Source organism: Brienomyrus brachyistius, chromosome 17 (genome assembly GCF_023856365.1).
Source record: "Brienomyrus brachyistius isolate T26 chromosome 17, BBRACH_0.4, whole genome shotgun sequence".
In the NCBI taxonomy this organism is placed as follows: Eukaryota; Metazoa; Chordata; class Actinopteri; order Osteoglossiformes; family Mormyridae; genus Brienomyrus; species Brienomyrus brachyistius.
The window spans coordinates 8,202,846-8,218,133 of record NC_064549.1 but is presented as its reverse complement, the minus strand read 5'-3'; the positions used below and the strand labels follow the sequence as shown (position 1 = coordinate 8,218,133).

General features: G+C 43.1%; 1 protein-coding gene across 1 annotated transcript; it reads left to right on the top strand.

Moving 5' to 3' along the window:
• Positions 1-6: 6 nt before the first annotated feature.
• zc3h4 (zinc finger CCCH-type containing 4) lies at positions 7-14,749 on the top strand. The gene is made up of 14 exons (XM_048981248.1): positions 7-325; positions 5,550-5,778; positions 6,448-6,555; positions 6,677-6,938; positions 7,140-7,294; positions 8,282-8,378; positions 8,575-8,708; positions 8,976-9,077; positions 9,378-9,489; positions 9,804-9,913; positions 10,166-10,584; positions 10,688-11,043; positions 11,415-11,678; positions 12,018-14,749. The coding sequence occupies exons 1-14, from the start codon at positions 240-242 to the stop codon at positions 13,589-13,591; spliced, it is 4,008 nt and encodes a 1,335-aa protein (XP_048837205.1). The 5' UTR covers positions 7-239; the 3' UTR covers positions 13,592-14,749.
• Positions 14,750-15,288: the final 539 nt, after the last annotated feature.

Sequence of the window (15,288 nt, the reverse complement as noted above, 5' to 3'; positions counted from 1 at the left end):
GAAGAGTCGCCGCCATTTTATGTGGATGAGTTTCATTTTACAGCGCAGCTGTAGGACGGAGAACCTCAGGAAACAATTCAACCTATCTCTCTTTAAACTGTTAATGGGGAATTGACTACTATGAACTGAAACTCTTCCTAAAATCAATTAACAAGTAGATCCAAGTTAAGTGACGCATAAGCCAGTAGATTCCAGTGTCGATTTGTAATTTTTTTTGCACTTAAATGTAGCTAGAGGAAATGGCCGTGGAAAGCATGACTGTCCATCCAAACTCCCCAACAACAACCAACCACGAACACATCAACAGCCTTCTCACTGACGAAAGGTCGAGTAATTCTACAATCATATTTCTATAACAACAATTTATTTATCCTGTGCTTTTTTAGACATAAAAAAGCTCGGGCTTTCTTTTTTCTTTTCAAAGGGATTAAAGTCGCCTTTTTCTGGGGAACAAGCACAGAGGTAACGAACGCCATCTTGAAACGTTGCAGAGCGCAATCTGGAAGGTCAAACACGAACCAGGGATATTTTTCAGAATTTCGATCTAGCCGCCTTCTTTTAAAAATATTTCAGCTAATTTTGGAGAATAAAATGACCACAAGGTCAAAATAGCTATTATTAACGCGTTTAAAGCAAAAGCCAACTAAATTTGAAGGTACAAATATTTTGATAGGGGGAGGGGAAGAAAAGAAATACATTTCTAATTAATTTGGAAGACCAATTTAACACTAATCAGCATTATTTATCCCAGGTTTGAAGATGGGCAACTGGATGATTGCTAGCAGTTAACTGACTTTTTCTTGGTCGACGGATGCAACGATAGTAGTACAATATCTTAACTACGTCTCCTGAACAAAGAGTTCGATATGGCGAACATTTACTTAAATATATTTTGTTTATCGCACGAATCGTCCCTCATCACTTGCGTTTATCATTTGGATGTATTTCCATAGGTGATGAATTGCGGATGGTTTTGGCTAATTAACGTGGCGCGTGATTTATATAACAGCTAGGCTAATGAACTAGCTACGCACTTAAAACATGCTTGTTAATTCCGCTTAGCTAACTACGCCAAATATCTTCGTATCCAAAATATATCCCTGACGTTTTAAATACCGTAAGTTTAATTAGAGTAAACGTATGTCCAATCGATTTCGGACGCTACTTAAAATAACTATGAAAAACAAGCGTGCTCTATTGTAGCTAGCGACGTAGCTAGCTAGCTAACATTTTAGTCATAGTGGTTGATTTTGGATATGCTACCATTAATGTAGTCGATTCTCTGCTCCAGATATATTAGTGATATAAAATACTTGTTATTCGGCTATTTAAATTTTATTGAAAATAAATGCATGCGATACTTGACATTGCTTAAAATATTTAGTTGTGAATGTGTATCATATATAATGTACACAAAAGATGTATACGGCTACTTGATACGTGATTAATAAGTTCAAACTTTTTTTCCCTCATACACTACTCAGAATCAAATGTTTGTCAAATCCCAGATTGCAGTTTTGCCAACTCGAAACAATGCACGAATTACGTGTGAATCTGACATTTGTAGTTCTTTTACAGGAAGAAATACTTTTTAGGTTGTTACGATGCCCATTTTCCAAGATCCTGTACAGTTTCAAAAGCATTTCAAAAGTTTAAAAATGTGATGTAAAACATAACACAAACTCCCTGGTTTCCTGTAGTTCAATAGTATTGTCATGCCCCATCCAGTATTTCTCCCTTCCTTGAAACCCCATTGTCAATAAAATAGGTTGACACCAATATTTTAAAACAATGGATAAGAATTTCAGTACCTGTGCTTTGAATGGAAATATGAAGCCTGTCACAGTAAGTACTTCCCTGCACTATTCGCGAAGAGGCCTTAACTGGATTTCTGTAGAAGTGTGGTGAAAATAGTAGTTTTCTCACTACTTATATATGTATTTTAACTGTGGCAACTTAAGTTTGCATGAGATTAACTGCAATGTAAGGCATGTCAGTAACACTTAGAACCCCAGATGTGCATATTACTCAGTACGCTACGTTTTCAGTTTAATATTGTAAGTCTTATTGAACGTAACTGTTCACACAAAACTGCATAGAATTTACTGATGCCCAATCACAGAAATGCCTTTCAAATTATATTTTATTTGAGATGTACTGTTAAAAGTTGGGAGGTTCCTGATTAGGCTCTTACATGCTTTATAGTTTTCCAGTTTTGTTATCTGTCTTCATATTATGCCAAACATACAAACCCGATTCTTAAATACATCTCTAATCTGAAATGCATCCCAATTTGTCAGTCAGATCCTATCGTTTAAGCAGTCTAAAGCAAACTTGTGCTTTTTTAGTAGTATATATATTTTTTTCAGCGTAGATTTAACATAGTGTATAACAATATTCTTTTAAGAAAATTAATATGGATAATATTTGTATGCAATGTAGCTTAGGTACAAATGAAATTCATAGAATTTTTCTTAATATTCCTTAATTATAGATATGCTGATGTCTAATTAGCATTATGTTTTGGATTATATTTTTAGGATATATGTATGTGTGTATTTGTGTAGCTGTAAACAGCTTAACAGTAGATTTGAGAAGGAGTTTGTGCAGTTAAACCCACATAAAGAAAACTGAATGCAGGCCAACTCCTTGGAGTATGGGCTAACTTCCAGTAGGCATCTATTTTATGTACAAAGAATAGGCAAGAAACTGGGACCAGTGGTGAGCAGGATAAGTGATGTAATTTTATTCCCAAAAGCTTGGAGTACTTCTAGAGAACTGCTGATAGTGCAAAAAAAAAAAGTATTTTTTTATGGTTGGTAAAAGGCTTCTTGTGTCTAATTGGGGCTACACCCTCAGCAACAGGGTCAGAGTAATGTTCTGGAAAATATGTAAACTGGTGGTTGGTGTGTTTTTTTTAAAAAAAGCATGTGAGAAACATTAGCCAGTTTTAACTTAGAGCAGTTAGTAAAAGTACGGAGTAGGAATACCATAAGTGGATGGAAGCTGAGAGGAAGTTGATAAATGTGATTCCTCTGGGCATTTGAGTGCTAGATAATAACCTTGACAAGATCAGCTCTCCCCGTGTTTGAGTATACCTCACAGGCAGAGCATTGTTATATAGCCCCTGGAGAAATGGAGGAAATAATATTTTTACACTGTTTGGGGTTGGTGAAGTAGCCTTTCATTTGACAGTCTAATAACTAGTGGCATATATTAGTCCTTTAGAAGCTGATATGTATCTATTGGTGTTTGTAAAAGTGCATACGAAGTGTCTTGTTATCTTGAAATTCTTATAGTTGACCCATGGTGTAAGCTTTTCAACAGATTTTTCTGTCCAGCCTTGTGGTTGTTTGCATAATGATACATTCTATCTGCAGTAGTCTTGACAGTATACTGTTAATAGGCTAAAAAAACCAAGTGCCTATTAGTGTTCTAGGCCTTTGAAAAGCAAGCTGATTGTATTTATAAATAATTCTCTATGTAACAATTTATGAATTTCAGCAATGAGCTATTTGGAGAGTATGCTTTTCGGGCTGCCTAAAGCACTTTCTGTTTAATCTGCAAACAAACACTCTCATATTCAAATCCATCGTGATGCTTTGACTAGTGTTAGCCACCCCTAAGTTCACTAACTGACAAACTGATGATCGTTGAGCAGTCGAAAGGGTACGCAAAATCACAGGAAGGGAGTTTGGTATCATGTTGAACTTTGAAAAGGGCCAGATGTTAATGTGTACAATGTGGAATCTTCTTGTGTAGAAGAAGTGCATTAATTTCTTTGCAGGCTGTAATGTATAGCCAGCACGGCCAGCACTATAGCTTAATATAGCTTCCCTGGTGGCTAGTCCAAAAGGACTTTCATTTACTACTATGAAACACCAAGGCAGTACAAGTGGTTTTCCTTTTTGAATAGCACTAGTAGGTTTCCAGTAAGATGAGGCCGGAAACATGTAGGGCTGGCAAAGAGAGATTCATTGCATTGTCATAGTTTTATTAATGACGCTTTGTCTAAATCTTACTGGTCGTAGTTTGCTAAGTTTTCTCAGGTTATAGTTTGACACACATCCTCACATATGTAATATGCGTACTTATTGAACTGTGTTATGTACATTTCAGCAGGGGCAAGTTAAGTGATGGTTGAAGCACAGCCCTTATTGACTGTTTTAAGTCCCTCTACCGTCTCCATCTTCCCCCTTCACTACCACCCAGCACCCACCACAGTCAAAAGCAAAACACAATCTTTCATTGTAAATGTTCTATTACCCCATTATTGGTTGACCTGTGTCATTGTTTCCCATTTTCTCAACACGTCCAGGGTCTCATGAACCCTAATACCACAGTCCTTGATATTGCCCTCCCCTAATGTGGATAAATACTGGGAATGTATGCCAAATGTGAATGTAATGCATACCCCAGCTGTTAAATCCTGAACATGAGTGCTGCAAACATGTTGCAATATTCACCAAAAGGAAAAATGTTCACCATTCACAAATATGGTTGTAATCTGCTTTTATATTATAGGGTGCTTTCAGCTCATTTTGCATAAAAAATAAACCCGTCTGCATATGAATAATAAGTTACCCAGAATTACTAAACAAAAAACAAAGATTGTACCCCTGAATAAATCGTAAAACATTTAATAACTTTTTCTTTATAGTGATGTATGAAGTTTGTCCCCAATATATACATTTTGACCTGTGAAATTAGGCCACCCTGTTATTTTCATGAAAGACAATGAGTTCAGTTGCTGTACATCCTGCAGCATAATGATACTAATTAACATTATATCTGATTTTGACCAGAATTTGTTGCTCAGACTTGATATTAAAAGCAAATTGTTTCATAGGAACATGCCTCATTCAAGTGAGTATGTTGAAAAGTTGTCAGAGGGGCGTCTGGGCATTTAGATTTTAAGTGGCTATTTATATTTAAACATCACAGACTCATATGTCAGGCTGTCTGAAGTAACTGTGAGAAAGTAAAGGTGTGAAAACTAAAATGATTTTGTAACCAACTGATAGAACAGAAGTACTTTTTCCACTGTTTGTTATTTGCTATTGTTTTGCTCAAGACACATGTGCAAGGCCTACAAAACTACCCAAAAAAGTAACAGTTTACCAGTCTTTTTCAGGTATTTATAAATGGTACTTTTTCCACAGCTACATCTTGCTTCCTGTGGTGAAATATGTTAAATGGGACATGCAAAAATACATACATTTTTGCTATGTATAATCAGGTGGTTTTGCACTAGGTCATCAAAGTTCATTAAATATAATTTGCTGCATTATGGCTTTGCTCTATAAATGGTATGTAGTGACAAAAGTATAAGACCATATTGGGAAATTACTGCCTCATCAATTCAAGGTTTGGAAGCAACAATGCTGACGCTATCAGTGGTCTTTCTAGATGGTAATTTAGGTCAAGCTTCTGACCTTCTGACCACTATATGTACGTTGTAGTGAAGTTAAAGGACCTCGGTCCCGGTGAGCTGGGGGCAGCTCGGTGGTACGATACGGGATGGTAATGCTGTATTTGTGTCATCGTAGGCAAGAGGATGAAGAGCTGGAGGAAGGTGAGCTGGAGGACGACGGGGGTGAGGCAGAGCCGCCCAGCCGGGGAGGGGAAGCCCAGGAGAAGCCACACCGCAGTAAGGAGCGCCATGCCAGCGGATCCGATGACGACAAAGCCCATCGCCGGAAGAGGAAGAGGAGGAAAGAGAGAGAGAGGGAGAAAGAGAAGAGAAGGGCCAAAAAGAGACGCAAATCTAGGCACAAGGTGTGACTCTCATTCAGCCGCTGATCCAGACTAATGGCCACAGAAACCCAGAATGCCTCGCAGTCATTGGTGGACACCCGAGTCATTCTTAACATAATCAAAAACGTCTTACCGTTAGCCAGTTCAGCAGCTATCCATCTGTATACTAATCACTTTTACTGCTCTGGCTCACGATGAGGCCAGAAACCAGTCCTAGGCAGCATAGGTACACCCTGGGTGGGATGTGTTTCTTTTACAGGTTGCATGCCCTTCCCTGCACTCTCACATGCTAGAAACGATTCAGAAACATCAGTTAGCCTAGTCGCATGTGTCTGGTACTCGGAGGAAACCTGCAAACAAATCATTTCTTTGAGGATTTGAATCAACTCACTGAGCTACTGTCATCTCGTATCGGCAACACGGGAATTGTAATGGGGGGAATTTGAGATGTTCTGAATGACTTTTTTCTTAATTTGCAGTTTAGACAGCTAATTTTGAAACTTTAGAAATAGGTTGTGTGCCATAAATCGAGCTCCGTTGACCATGTCGTTTGTTCTAACAGCTGTCTCAGTCCCCTTTTAAAAATAAGCAGTGAATTTTCCTGCTTTAATGAGGATCATGCCCATTATCTGTGTTTCACTATCATTAGGTCCATCTTTCACCCTAACCTTATGTGTGTGGTTTCCATAGCGACACGCCTCCTCCAGTGATGACCACTCCGACTTCAGCGATGATTCGGACTATAGCCCAAGCGAAAAGAGGAAGTACCGGGAGTACAGCCCCCAATACCCTCCTCAGGTATTTTATTGTCACATATGAATGATATAATAATGACTAAAAAAATTTAAAAAATCTAATAAAAAGGTAAACTTGATATTTTCTGTGCAGCTTCAAGACCATTTTATTTTCTGCCCCCTAGTCTCATTCAGGTTACCCCCCACCACCGACTGCAAGTCATGGTGGACCTATGCCCAAAAAAGTGGGATACATGAAGATGGACAAACAAGGCTATGGAGGTTACGACGAGTATGAGGATGAAACCTATGAGGGAGAGGAGGATGAGGAGATGGTCGAGGAAGACTATGACGACTTTGCCAAGGAGCTGAACCAGTATCGCAAGGCCAAAGAGGGTGGTGGGAGTGGCAACAGAGGGGGTCGAGGTAACAGCCACGGGGGCAGAGGTGAGGAGTGGACCCCTTTATCGTGAAAAAAGACTCTAGAAGTTAAACTTAATTCTTTTAATGTTTTGAGACTTCATCCAACCCATTTAACTGTTTCAGTAAGGTTTATGAATAATGCAGTACCTTTAAATACAACAGCAACATGACTGGTTGCGTAATGTGGAGGAGCGGTCTGTTTATGCGTGTGATGTGTCCTTCTAGGTGGTAAAGGCCGGCTGAAAAACCAGCGTGGGCGTGGCCGGGGAGGAATGAGAGGGCGTGGCGGAAGAGGTGGTGGTGGGAGGGGCCGTGGACGGGGCAAAATGGTCGGAGACAATGACGATGGAGATGGGATGATGTATGGAGACGAGATGGAGGTATGATATGATGTTTGTGTTCTGCTAAGGTTGATTTAAACGAATGCGTCAATTGCACACCATAAGTATGACATAGCCGTGGACCCTATGCAGTAGCCTACGCCGTAGCCTGAAATGGCGATGACATAGACCGCAAGATCCTCTGTTTGGTTTGCTTCGTAGCATTTGTTTTTTTATGGGAGTGAAGAAAACGTGCATCCCAGATGTACTTATATCACTGATTGTCACTGAAGCGCTATTTATATATAGCATTAAATAATCCACCTTAGGCATCGCAGCAACAGATCTACAAAACAGCATGACAGCACCAGTCTCATTTACCTCCATTGTTTATTCATACTTTACAAGACTAAAAAAGTTTTTTTTTAAAAAAGTGGCACAGACACCAACTTCGGAACGTCTCAACGTTTTCAAAAATTTACCTGCAGGAAGTTTGGAGCACTACAAATATAACCAGGACTCGATAAATGGATACTTTCTTACATAACTCTTCAAATAACGTTTGTGTTTTTCTGTTTTAACTTCCTGATTCAACAATTGAATTTATCTCAGGGTGGGGAGACAAAAAATGCAACATCCAAAAATAGGTAGTACATAGCGTTTTGGCGGTATAATTGCTGAGCGGCACACACCATCACACAAGTATAAATGCTCATGACGGCGTAGGTCTCAATGTAACCTCGACACAGAAGTATATATCAGCCTTTGGTATGTGTCCTTGGTTTGATTTTGTAACAGGAAGGTTAATGTTAATGTGATATACAGTAAAAATTCCATGCAGCTGAGCCAGGAGTATCAGGTTTTTCCTGGGTAAAAACTCGTCACCCTGGTATGTGGTTGTATACTGTACATCACATTTACCGAGGGTAATATTTGATCTCTGTTTAATGTAGGTGTTTAAATATTAAATATTTAATCTTATTCATTCATACCATGAACTGCAAAAGCCATTAGAATATTAAAAATGAACTTTTCTATCATTTTCAGTATGGAGACGACGATTATGACAACATGGGAGAAGATGATTATGATGATTACTCTAAAGAGTTGAATCAGTACAGGAAGTCAAAGGATCGTGGCCGAGGTGAGTGACACTGACTGAACCGAATTTCTATTGCATTAGTGCAGTGAAAAGAATCTGCCATGTCCAACAGCCACCCGTCCTTTTTTATTTGTGATTGTGACAGACATTTCAAACACAGATTTGAGTATCACCTCATCTTTACTGTAAGTTGTCTGAATGATTTTTGGCTTTGGATTATGTTGTGCTGTTGACTTAGGTGGTAAAGGCGGGCGAGGGCGTGGCCGGGGCAAGGGAGGTCGCGGCATGAACCGTGGTCGAGGGAGGAATAGAGGCAGAGGACGAGGAGACCAGATCCATGATGAAGACAACAATGGAGATATGGATATGGGGGTGAGCCACCCAGCAGCTAAGAAATGTTTACACACATAATACACTGTCATGCGCTCAATTATTGCCACTTGCAAGTACAAAAAAGTGCATATGAGACCAAGAGACTTCTCTGTGCACGGCATGGCTCAAATGCAACCATTGGTTGTCTTCCCTGTCACTGAATGCAGTTGTGTTTAAGGTGATGTATTTTATGGGTGTTGCTAAATATGATATGCATTGGTCGGGGGGCTGTATATTTAGAACAGAATTCTGTTTTGGCATGTGCAGGACGGTGGAGGCGGCCAACGGAGGAATGACCAGGACAAGCACGGACAGGACAAGAAAGGCAAAGCTATTTGCAAGTATTACGTTGAAGGACGCTGCACTTGGGTAAGTAGTGCGGTGGTTTAAGTATCTGACACATTATTCTGCCACTGAACACTTTCTGCAGTTTTCACAGATGCTTTTCTTATTCAGGTGTCCAACATGGGATCAGTTAATTCACATTGTCACAGTTTACGTACAGCATCTGTTAGTTGTATTTACTTACACCAACTGCTGTGTTCTTACCACTAATTTGCCTGGATTATTGGACAGATTTCTGACCCTGCTGCCATTTAATATGTCATTTGATTGTATTTTGAGTGGCTGTTTAGTGCTCCATGTAAATTTGTGTCCTTATATTTTTAGGGAGAACACTGCAATTTCAGCCATGACATTGAACTGCCCAAGAAGAAGGAGCTCTGCAAGTTCTACATCACCGGCTTCTGCGCGCGGGCAGAGAACTGTCCATACATGCACGATATCCTTCATTACTGTCTGTTAGGAGGCTGTAGTTCTGCATCTTCCAGTTTAACCCTGTTTTTATAAACGCATAGTGTCTCCCAGTCCAGCTATCTCTTTTCCTATATATCCACATAGTTATTTTTTTCGCTGATCTTTCTCTGATCTTTATTGACTGAAAAGTTAATCATTTTAAACCCTGATCTGTCTGTTGTTTGCACTTGGAGCAACTGATGAACATTAAGGTCAATCGGTAAAGATTTTATTATTATGCAGACAATCCGTTAAATGAGATTGGTCAATTTTATTGATAGCCCCTTGACTGCAGAACACGAGATTTTCCCTGCAAGCTGTTTCACACCACCGGAAGCTGTGTTAATGGGGAAGAGTGTATGTTCTCCCACAAAGCATTGACAGAAGACACCCAGGATCTTCTGGACAAGGTGAGCTGCAGATATTACCATTTATGGGTGTTTTTTTTTTTGTTTGTTGACGAGTTCTTTTTTTCCCTCACATTTTACTTGTTTTCTCAGTTTGCTTTACTGTGTGTACTGACCATGTCCAGTAATTGATTTAGTTTACATATTGAGTCATTTAAACATTTATGTGATTTCTCAGTGTGTTATTGGTACCAGGACTCCTTTAGATTACTCATCTCGTCTGTTGCTTGCCCGCCGCTCAATCTCTGCTTGTAGATGCTCGCAGAGGATGCAGAAGCTGGGGCTGAAGATGAAAAGGAGGTTGAGGAGCTTAAAAAGCAGGGCATCAACCCCCTGCCCAAGCCCCCTCCTGGGGTAGGATTGCTGCCAACGCCCCCTCGCCCTGGTCCTGCAGACTCAAATGCCCCCGTAGATTTTGGACCTCCTGGTCCTCCACCAGGTCACATGGCACCACCAGGCCCACCGGGCCCAGGTGGTGGTCCAGGACCAGGTCCTTGCCCACCTCCTTGTCCAGATGGAGGCCCCTATCAGGGACCACCTAATGCGAACGGACCTCTGCCACCTCCTATGGGCCCTCCACCCTCCTGTCCTGGGAACTCTGGAAAGAAGATTCCATCTCTTTTTGAGATTGTGGTGCAGCCCACAGGACAGCTGGCTCAGAAGCTTGGCGTCAGGTTCGCACTATAAAATAAATTACGCTATTTTAAATAATACATTCATGTAAAAACTGTCTAGTTCCTCTAAGGTAAGCTAATGGGCAGTTTCCCGCACCTACAGAGGCCAAGTTCCTGGAGCTCCTCCGGGCCCTCCAGGCCCTCCTGGCCCCCCTGGACCTTCGGGACCTCCGGGACCTCCGATTGGCCCTCCCCCCCGCTTTCCTGGTCCTCCTCCTCCAGGACACATGGGACCTGCCCCGCCTGGAATGATGCCCCCCGGACCCCATGACATGCCTCCCATGGGTCCTCCCCCTTCGATGGGACCAGGGCCTCCGATGATGGGAAACTTTGGTCCAGGAGAAGGACCACCTCACCCCGGAATGATGCCTCCCGGACCTCCACCACCCGGGGGAAACTACTACGACAATTTCTACCACCAGAAACAGGGCATGGAGATGGAGGACAATGGCACAGAAGGTGAGATGCCCTCCTGATGGGAGACTTGTCTGTACTGCAAAGGTCTGTCAAGATTAGTCTATCATCCTACTCTTTATTTTTCAGTTAAGTCAGGTAGAATAGATAATCTACCCTTATTTGATTTAATCAAATCTCATAAAAAAACTTTGCATTTATCACACTTATAGATTACAAAGGGTGGCATAGATTTATGAGAAAAATGTAGCAACTGGAATGGTTGTACTCTGTGGTAATTTCAGGGTTTATTATCATGTTTACTGTCTGCACTGAATTTCTTAATATGCATCAGGTTATTTCCAGTAAATACAAGACAAAACGGCAATATGCAGTGCCAGAAAAGAGATGGTAAATCCTGTTTGTGTGCTTCGTAGGAGAGGAGTACCAGGAGTACGGCGGCATGTCAGAGGGTGAAGGGAGCAGCTTCGGCGATCAGGCCTCTGGGAAGCAAGGCGCGATGATGGCCGCTGAGGGCTCCTCCGGCAGCGCCTCCGGCAGCCAGCAGGCGGGTATGGCAGTGCCGGACTTCCTGCCGCCCGCCCAGCGCGTGCTCTTCATGAGGATACAGCAGAAGCAGCAGGAAGAGGAGGAACGCGCGCGGCGGCTGGCGGAGGGCGGGGCCGAAAGAGACACTGAAGGTAATGGCAAGGGAGAAGGTCCCTGTTTTAGTACGTCAGCTAAGTTGGGTAACTGCATGTCTCAGTAATAGGAAAGCTAGTCTGATTCGCTGCTTCTCAAATTATTAGTAGTCAAAATATATTAGTGGATTCGGCCTCGTAGTCCCACCTGCAGCCATGTTTGCCTTTTGTGAAATAGTTAATAGTAAAACTAGATTAATATTCCCACTAGGTGGGGCTGTTGTGCCACGTTTATTTTATAATTCAGGAGAAAGTATACTAGAATGTGTATATATACATTTTTGTTTTCTATACATTTTCATTTACATAACGTAAAAAAATATATTATTTTCGCTGCAGGTGATTCTGCCAACTGGTATTCCAGTGAGGATGAGGATGGAGGTGGCAGTGTCACGTCTATCCTGAAGACACTTCGGCAGCAGACTCAGGGGGGTGTGAAATCTGAGGGGGGTCCCAGTGACCCCCGACTGCAGAAGGCCTCCTCCCTGCAGCCTCCCAGCCGCCCTGCCGATCCCCGTCTGGCTCGTGACCCGCGCCTGTCCCGGGCCTCTGACCCCGGCTCATCTGCCGAATCCGGTGCGGCCGCCTCTCCCTCCTCTGCCTCGTCTAGCACTCCGGCGGACCCTCGTCTCGCCCGACACGCAGCCTCGCTTCACCACAAGCCCGACGTCCCCCATGCCCACAAGCCCTCTGCACCCACCCCAGGCGAAGAGGAGGAAGTGGAGCGGGTGCTGAGAGACAAGCCAGTGCCCATCCCCCTGGACCCCCTGATGGGGATGGCCCTGAGGGACCCACGTTCCCAGCTGCAGCAGTTTAGTCACATTAAAAAGGACATCATCCTCCACAAGCCTCACTTCTCCAAGGGTATCCTGTGGAACCCTGAGGACCTGATCCCTGTGCCCATCCCCAAGCAGGACTTCCTTCCACTTCCTCCGGGAATCCCGCCCGTCAGCTCTCTCGATCCTCGTCTTTCTCGGGCGCAGCAGCAGCTCCACACTGCCCCCGCCTTAGCTGCAGCGGCTCCGCCTCCTGCAGCCGCCGATCCCGCAGCGCCCGCCGCCCTCCCAGACTTTGAGCTGCTGTCCCGCATCCTCAAAACGGTCAATGCCACTGGCACCTCCCCCACCCCCCCTTCGTCATCGGGGCCCCCGCCCGCAGCTCCTGCTGCCACGGAAAAGCCCATCGATCCTCGAACGGCCCGCAAGGCACCCGCTGACCCCCGACTTCAGCCCCAGAAGTCGGCGCTCAAGCAACCTGCTGATTCCCCAGCCCCGCCGGCTTCGACACCCTCATCTGCCTCCTCCCCACCCGCGATTGCCCCCTATGACCCTCGGCTGCTCTCCGCAGGAGGCACTAGCCGGGGGGTGGGCAGTGGCGGGGGCAGCCAGAGCAGCGTCTTGAGCGGGATCAGCCTCTATGACCCACGGACTCAGAGCGCGGCCAAGTCCGAAGGGGCCGGCACCACCACGAACACTAGCAGCGCCACCAGCACCAGCGAGCCGGCCAAGGCGAAGGCCAAAGAGCCATTGTTTGTGCGCAGGTCAGCTCTGGACCAGCCCGAGGCGGAGAAGAGCGGCGCCGAGCCTGTGACGGACCGCTACAACAGCTACAACAGACCGCGCCCCAAGCCCGCTCCCTCACCATCAGGGAGTGCGAGTACAGGTGCGGTCGCTGGCACCTCCTCCGCCGGTCCTGCACCCACTGCAACCTCAGAGCAGCCACCGCCTGCCGTCCACAATCTGCCCGTTTCCACCCTCTTTAGTATGGTGAAGCAGGCGAGCAAACCCAGCGGGACCGGTAGTCCCTTTGGTGGCAGCAGCCCAGCTGAGACTGACAGCGCCGACCAGGATGCAGCCTCGCTCAAGGACGTCTTTAAGGGCTTCGACCCCACTGCCTCACCCTTCTGCCAGTGAACAGTGCTCTCACCCTCTCTGTTCTTTTTAAATGTCCAGCGCAACAATATGTACATGTGCTGGGGGCGGATGGAGATGTGCGTCTGCTTTTCCCTGTCCTTGATATATCACAGTGTTGGAAAATTCTATAAAACTTTGGGGGTTGGGGGGTATGGGTGATACTTATGACTAAAGGGGAAAACTTCTATTTTAAAGCAAACTTTAAAAAAAATGTATAAAATAAATGTATTCCCGTTTCATGAATCCCTCCATAATTTACAAGGAAATAAAGTGAAAAAGCCACATAGTTCTATGTACCTTGGCTTTATTTTGTGAAATACACTCCGGCAGCCTCCGTCATTTATGTAATACTGTTCTGAGGGTAGATGGCCTTTCCTTTGTTTTTTTCTCCCCCACTGGTCCTGTTAGAAGGTTTCCTGAATAATTGCTTCTTCTGCTCTGTCCACATGCGTGTGCAGTATTGCTGCACAAGTCCTGTCATTCCAGAACTGGAGGAAGTCGGATGATAGAAAGCATGCACTGCCACAGAGAAAACCAGGAGTTTTCTTTTACTAAGAGGACAGTTTATTTCGGCTATCAACCGTCAATAATCACAGTTGTATTTTAACAATTTTTAGCTATTCTCTGTTGCCGTATACTAGCTTTAACCCTGTGTGTTTGTTTTTATTTTTGTTTTGTTTTCAGGTGGGAAAAGGTTGCAATCACACGCTTTCAGACCCTGCTTGGCTTAAAAAAAAGGAAAAAAAAAAGAAAAAGCTATTGTACAATGGAAATCCGCTCCTGATTTTTTTGTGTAATATATCATCTTTATTTATTTTTTATACTTAACAAAGAAAATCTGTTTTGTTTTGTTGTTTGGCATTTGAATTTGATCTTTTTTTTTTAGTTTCCTCACTCTACTCAAAATAAGATGTAATTTAAAATGTGCAACCTGTACAGTGAAAGAAGAAAAAAAATCAGATCAGGAAGTTTTTAAAAAATTGAGAAAAAGAAAGCAAAAAAAAAAAACCCCCCCATGCACTTTCCACCTCAGTTCAAAATGGAAAAACGTCGGCTTTGTAAATCCCTATTTGAGAGAACGCAACATTTTGTAATCATTTACTGTAGTTGAGACTGAAGTATTTAATAAAGGCGATACAAGCTCAACTTCAGAATGAATCATTACAGGAATTTGTGTCTTTCTTTTGGGGCCCGAGGGTCGCTGTTTGTCATTTCCATAAGTTTAAGGAGCTCAAACGAGACCATCCACTTCCATTATGCCATTTCCATTGTTCATTCAATGAATGTACAACTAACAAAACTGACATTCACTAAAACGCACCTGCCTGCAGTGATCGTAAATTTTTTCTAGAAAGCATTGCATGAAATGTCTCGTCTCAGATTGTTTCATGCCAGCTAAAGTGAAGAATAAATTTTACTGTGGACTTAAAATTGTTTTTGAGTCTCTCCTTTCCCCCACTATCAATGGTTTATCTTTAGAATTTTTGTTCATTAGTCCACATAAGTGGTGCAACAATGATATTCTGTCATCATTCTTTTTAGCCAATATATATGGAATTTTAGGAATTAATTTTCAAGTAGATACTTACAAAACCTTTCCGCTGATGCTTTCATTTAATTATATATTTCCATTGTATTCGCGACAATGATCTTCCTGCAGAAAGTATCTGTCTGGTGGAGTTTTAATGTAAAACTGA

Bases quoted from the DNA above. Each gene is read 5' to 3' on its own strand.
- zc3h4 (XM_048981248.1), top strand. From the start codon at position 240: ATGGCCGTGGAAAGCATGACTGTCCATCCAAACTCCCCAACAACAACC. The intron at 5,779-6,447 runs GTGTGACTCTCA...TGGTTTCCATAG, and splicing joins GACGCAAATCTAGGCACAAG to CGACACGCCTCCTCCAGTGA. The intron at 6,556-6,676 runs GTATTTTATTGT...TCTGCCCCCTAG, and splicing joins GCCCCCAATACCCTCCTCAG to TCTCATTCAGGTTACCCCCC.